Raw genomic sequence first — 6,741 nt, 5'->3', positions numbered from 1 at the left:
CCCCCGAGCCTGGCCCCTCCTGCCACATCTCTGGTCCCCTGTCTGCCCTGCAGCCCCCACTCCCACTGCAGCTTCTCCCCCTGCTAACTGCGCCAACCCTGCTCAAACCCAGTGACAGCATGGAGCTATTAGGACCAGCATCTGACAGTGGTTGCGAGGGATGGCTGCTGTCCTGATCACTCCTCAGGATCAGGGGGACGTGGAGAAACCTTGAGGGGCAATTGGGGTCAGCAGCCACCTTTCTCATCTGCTGCTGGCCACGGCCTCACTCCCACCCGCTGCTGGTATTGAAGCAGCTCACTGCCACTGATGGCACTGAGCAATAGGGGCCACACTGGGCATTGGCAGTGGATGTGAGCATGGACGGCTCCAGTAGCAGGTGTGAGTCCCGGGCGGGACTACAGTGTGTAGGGCACCTGCCCCCAGAGCACGGGAGCAAACTATTTTCAGTAATCATCAGAAGCTCACCCCAATGACAGCAACTGGCGCTCCGCCTTGGTCTTGCACCCTGCTCATCTGCTCCAGTATCCCACCACAGCCGATGCCAGCCATGTTCTGCCCTCTGCCACCTGCTGCCCATGCCCACCATGTTCCTCTCATGCCCCCTGGTGGTCAGTGCATGTCCTAACCACCAGTTGTTTGGTTTTCCGTTGTTCCACTGTTTGGTATATTTGCATATTAGCCTTTCATTATATAGGATTGTTTCATAATATAATATGAGACTACTATTTGCTGTGTTCTACACTTCCCTTTAAAAAAATAATTATAAGAGCTCTAGCAAGTTTGTCTCAGTGAATAGCTCAGCGATCTGCAGACCAAAGGGTCTGAGTTCAACTCCAATCAAGGCACATACTTTGGTTGCAGGCCCTTCCCGCACTAGGGCCCTTGTCTGGGCTCATGCAGGAGGAACCTATTGTTGTTTCTCTCACATCAATGTTTCTCTCTGTCTTTCCCTCTCTCTTCCACTTTCTCTAAAATTCAATGGAAAAAATTCTTGGGTGAGGATTAACAAAAAATAAATAATTTATAAGCATTTATTTGAGCCCAAAACGACCATTGCTGTGAAGCAAGATATCAAATGCTCCCTACAATTTTCTTTTTACAAAAAATATATCTACAGATTTTTGTTTGGTTTTTCACATCAACCTGCAGATATAGTTCATGTATTGCTTGAAACCCACTCCATGGTGAGAGATCTTGTGATGTTGATGGTGTGTTCTCTGGTCACTACCTCCTCGATGGCAGAAAGGCCCTTCTTCTCTCCACCCTTCTTTGCTGGAGCCATTATGCCAGGCCCAAATTGGAAAGGAAGCAAAGATTTTACTTTTATTATTATTAAAATATATTTTTATTAATTTCAGAGACGAAGGGAGAGGGAGATAGAAACATCAATGATGAAAGAGAATCACTGACCTGATGCCTCCTGCATACCCCCCACTGGTGATTGAGCCTGCCACCTGGGTATGTGCCCTTGACTGGAATCGTACCTGGGAACACTTCAATTCTCAGGCCAATGCTCTATCCACTGGGCTAAACCAGCCAAGGCAAGGTTTAACTTTTAATTTCAGTTTCTTCCTCAGCCAAATGGGATGAAAGGGTGTTGAGAAATTCAAGGGAGGATTATAAAGTGTAAGTCAGATTATGCATATTAACAAGGTTAGTACCTCCTAGCTTTCAGGAATAAGAGGAGATCCCATCAACCAGACTTCTGAAGATCCTCCTATTACCACCCTTGCCCACAAGTCCCACCTCCAGGGAAGAGCCTTTGGTGGGTGAGGTCTTAAAGAGATTCACCCTCCTAGTGGTATATATAGACCAGGCTCACATTACTAGCATTTAACTGGTAGGAGATGGGAAACCATAAAAATCTAAAAAGAATCCATAGGCAGCAAAATATCAGAAATATGTTTGAGCAATATCTTTACTGATACCGCTCTTAGGACAGTGATGGTGAACCTTTGGAGCTCGGCGTGTCAGGATTTTGAAAAACCCTAACTTAACTCTGGTGCCGTATCATATATAGAAATTTTTGATATTTGCAACCATAGTAAAACAAAGATGTATATTTTTGATATCTATTTTCTATATTTAAATGCCATTTAACAAAGAAAAATCAACCAAAAAAATGAGTTTGCGTGTCACCTCTGACACGTGTGTCATAGGTTTGCCATCACTGCTCTACATCATCTAAATGCTTGCTAAAAATACAAATAACCAGGATCCCAACCAGACCTAAGGGGTGATGAATATCTATAAGTGCAAAGTGCTCTGAAGTGCTGGTGTGAAGGTGCCTGTGGGAATCTACAATGTCACATTGCCTGGTGTCAAATATTTTTGTTTAAAACCAGAGGATCCGGACGGACATTGAGCGAACGAGGAGGAAGGAGAGAAATGGCGTCCACAGATTACAGTACCTACAGCCAAGCTGCAGCCCAGCAGGGCTATAGTGCTTACACCGCCCAGCCCACTCAAGGATATGCACAGACCACGCAGGCAGATGGGCAGCAAAGTTATGGAACCTATGGACAGCCCACTGATGTCAGGTATACCCAGGCTCAGACCACTGCCACCTATGGACAGACAGCCTGTGCGACGTCTTATGGACAGCCTCTCACAGGTTATACTACTCCAGCTGTCCCCCAGGCCTACAGTCAGCCTGTCCAGGGGTATGGCACTGGTGCTTATGATACCACTACTGCTATGGTCACTACCACCCAAGCCTCCTATGCAGCTCAGTCTGCGTATGGCACGCAGCCTGCTTACCCAGCCTATGGGCAACAGCCGGCAACCACTGCACCTGCGAGACCACAGGATGGTAACAAACCCGCTGGGACCAGTCAACCTCAATCCAGCACAGGGGGTTACAACCAGCCCAGCCTGGGATATGGACAGAGTAACTACAGTTATCCCCAGGTACCTGGGAGCTACCCCATGCAGCCAGTCATGGCACCACCGTCCTATCCTCCTACCAGCTATTCCTCTATACAGCCGACTAGTTATGATCAGAGCAGTTACTCTCAGCAGAACACCTATGGGCAGCTGAGTAGCTATGGGCAGCCGAGTAGCTATGGGCAGCAAAGCAGCTATGGGCAGCAGCTGCCCACTAGTTACCACCCCCAAACTGGATCCTACAGCCAGGCTCCAAGTCAATATAGCCAACAGAGCAGCAGCTACGGGCAGCAGAGTTCATTGCGACAGGACCACCCCAGTAGCATGGGTGTTTATGGGCAGGAGTCTGGAGGATTTTCCGGACCAGGAGGGAACCGGAGCATGAGTGGCCCTGATAACCGGGGCAGGGGAAGAGGGGGATTTGATCGTGGAGGCATGAGCAGAGGTGGGCGGGGAGGAGGACGCGGTGGAATGGGCAGCACTGGAGAGCGAGGTGGCTTCAATAAGCCTGGTGGACCCATGGATGAAGGACCGGGTCTTGATCTAGGCCCACCTGTTGATCCAGATGAAGATTCTGACAATAGTGCCATTTATGTGCAAGGTTTAAATGACAATGTGACTCTAGATGACCTGGCAGACTTCTTCAAGCAGTGTGGAGTTGTTAAGATGAACAAGAGGACGGGCCAGCCCATGATCCACATCTACTTCGACAAGGAAACAGGGAAGCCCAAAGGCGATGCTACAGTGTCCTATGAAGACCCGCCCACGGCCAAGGCGGCCGTGGACTGGGTTGATGGGGAAGAGGTTCAAGGAAGCAAGATGCAAGTTTCCCTTGCTCGGAAGAAACCGCCAATGAACAGCATGCGGGGGGTCATGCCGCTCCCAGAGGGCAGGGGGATGCCGCCGCCGCTCCGAGGAGGTCCGGGAGGCCCAGGAGGCCCCGGGGGACCCATGGGTCGCATGGGAGGCCGTGGAGGACACAGAGGAGGCTTTCCCCCAAGAGGGCCCCGGGGCTCCCGAGGAAACCCATCCGGAGGAGGAAACCTCCAGCGCAGAGCCTGAGACTGGCAGTGCCCCAGTCCGGGGTGTGGAAACCAGAATTTCGCCTGGAGAACAGAATGCAACCAGTGTAAGGCCCCGAAGCCTCAAGGCTTCCTCCCGCCACCCTTTCCACCCCTGGGCTGTGACCGTGGCAGAGGTGGCCCTGGTGGCATGCGGGGAGGAAGAGGTGGCCTCATGAACCGCGGTGGTCCTGGTGGAATGTTCAGACGTGGCCGTGGTGGAGACAGAGGTGGCTTCCGCGGTGGCTTTGGTGGAGGAAGACGAGGTGGCCCTGGGGGTCCTCCTGGACCCTTGATGGAGCAGATGGGAGGAAGAAGAGGAGGGCGTGGAGGACCTGGAAAGATGGATAAAGGTGAACACCGTCAGGAATGCAGAGACCGGCCCTACTAGATGCAGAGACCCCGCAAGCTGCGTTGACTACCAGATTTATTTTTTAAACCAGAAAGTGTTTTAAATTTATAATTCCGTATTTATAATGTTGGCCACAACATTATGATTATTTCTTGTCTGTACTTTAGTATTTTTCACCATTTGTGAAGAAACATTAAAACAAGTTCAATGGTAAAAACAAAAAACAACAACAAAAACCCAGAGGTTCCTCCCTAGCTGGTTTGGTTCAGCGGATAGAGTGCCCGAGTTTGATTCTGGTCAAGGGCATATACCTCCATCCCCAGTGTTGGGCTTGCAGGAGGCAACCAGTAAATGTTTCTCTCTCATCATTGATGTTTCTATCTCTCTCTCTTCTCTTTTTTTCTCTGAAATCAAAAAAATATATATTTAAAAAATAAAACCAGAGGTTCCAAGAGGTTTCCCTAAATTGATGTGTAGGCTGACACCAAACTGAAAGGGAAGCTGTTCTATTTTCCTGGTTGCATCTGTCTCTGGAGGAACAGATGATCAAAAATCCCATCCCCAATGACACGGGCGGACTGAAATCAGACTTGAAATCCAGCCCACATAACCTACAAGCAGATGGCACTTTAATGCCAGCCTCGGTCTTTTCTCAATCTCTTATGAGAAATTTGTTGGGTGGGGATGGGATGTGGGAACAGGGAAGCAGGTGATGGATTTGGAGTGGAGAAAGGGGACCAGTTTGAAACAACTGTGTGGGGGAAAGGAGTTGAAGTGGATCTGAGAACTCTGAGATGAAGGGAAATGGATGAAGGGAAGTCGATGAAGCTTAAGGAAGGGAGTAGGAGAAACCTTGGCTAGATGAGAGCAGAGAAACACTGAGATGGAATTCAAATGGTTAGGTTTTTAAAAAGTAAATTATAGAATATTCTAGGTATTCAGAAAAGGAGAGAAAGTCTTATGAAGTCATTATGATGAACCTATATTCTATAACTAAGCTTTCTGCAACTTTTTTCTACAGTCGTACCAGCCTTTTTCTATTTCTGGGCAGAAAATCTCTGAGTTTGCTTGTAAACTTTTCATTATATATTTCTAAAAGAGACTCTTAATTTACATACTTCTACACTAAAATTTTTAAAGTAATTTTCTTTTTTTAACTTATTTTCTTATAAAGAGTAAGAGGATGGGGCAAGGCAGAGAGAGAAAGAGAGAGTGAGAGATTGGGAATGAGAAAGAGGCATTGATATTATTTTGTGGTTCCTTCTGTCATGTATTTATTAGTTGCTTTTTGTAAAGTGCTCTGACCTCGGATTTAATCTGAAACCTCGGCATATTGGGACTAACGGAACTACCTGCCAGGGCAATTTACATATCACTAATGCCAATCATTACCTCAGTGTAACATAATCATCAACCAGGTTGTTTTAATCCTCAAATACCCAACTTCCAAGTGAAATTTGATCAAATATTTCCAAATGAAATGAAATTAGATTTATACATACAAAATAACTGACTTCTATGGCTTTTCGTCAACTGCACTGTGAAGGCCTCAGTCAGAGAAGAGACGGTACAGATTCCAGTGTGGGTCTGAGAACCAGGTGCACCCAGGACAGGAGGTGGATGTGCTGGTGCATTGAGTCTAGCAGAGCGAATGCGGCCTTCCCAGGTGCTTGTTCTCTGCAGGCCCTCAGTGGGTTGGCTGTTGCCCACTGACATGTGGAGGGCTGTCTGCTTTGCTCATCCACAGATTCAAATACTAATGTCTCCCAGAAATCTCGTCACAGTCACACCCAGAATTAGTGTTTCAGCTGCTACCTGGCTATCCAGTGGCCCAATCAAGTTGACAGGTTAAATTGACCAGATTATTCGACTGAGTTTTCTCAATCCCTTATATCAGTAGTTCTCAACCTTCTGGCCCTTTAAATACAGTTCCTCATGTTGTGACCCAACCATAAAATTATTTTCGTTGCTACTTCACGACTGTAATGTTGCTACTGTTATGAATTGTAATGTAAATATCTGATATGCAGGATGGTCTTAGACGACCCCTGTGAAAGGGTCGTTCGACCGCCAAAGGGTTCGAGACCCACAGGTTGAGAACCACTGCCTTATATTGTCTGTAAATAGATGGTTTAGAACTCTGATGAGATTTATATTCACTTATCTGGCAAAACTTCCTCACAAACAATGGTATAGTCCCTCCAACAGTTGTATGATATCTACTAGTATTTTTCTTTTTTTTTTAGATGGAGAGAGAGTGCCAGATCAATGTAAGGGAGATACTTGGATTAGTTGCCTTTCTTACATGACACAGCCCCAGATGGAACCTGTGACCTAGTGGTTCATGGGACAACACTCCAACCAACTGAGCCACACAGGCCACTTTTTATAACATATATATATATAAATGTATATATATTATATATATAAATGTATATA

At 47.0% G+C, this 6,741-nt stretch overlaps 1 protein-coding gene across 1 annotated transcript; it reads left to right on the top strand.

Moving 5' to 3' along the window:
- The first annotated feature begins 2,361 nt into the window (after nucleotides 1-2,361).
- On the top strand, nucleotides 2,362-4,150 carry LOC102754178 (RNA-binding protein EWS). Its single transcript, XM_015568705.1, has one exon. It carries the CDS (start codon nucleotides 2,392-2,394, stop codon nucleotides 3,949-3,951), a length of 1,560 nt encoding a protein of 519 aa, XP_015424191.1. The 5' UTR covers nucleotides 2,362-2,391; the 3' UTR covers nucleotides 3,952-4,150.
- Nucleotides 4,151-6,741: the final 2,591 nt, after the last annotated feature.

This window comes from Myotis davidii, unplaced genomic scaffold (genome assembly GCF_000327345.1).
Source record: "Myotis davidii unplaced genomic scaffold, ASM32734v1 scaffold225, whole genome shotgun sequence".
In the NCBI taxonomy this organism is placed as follows: domain Eukaryota; kingdom Metazoa; phylum Chordata; class Mammalia; order Chiroptera; family Vespertilionidae; genus Myotis; species Myotis davidii.
This window is presented reverse-complemented; position numbering and strand designations above follow the sequence as displayed.

Coding starts and splice junctions, on each gene's coding strand:
- LOC102754178 (XM_015568705.1), top strand. CDS start 2,392: ATGGCGTCCACAGATTACAGTACCTACAGCCAAGCTGCAGCCCAGCAG.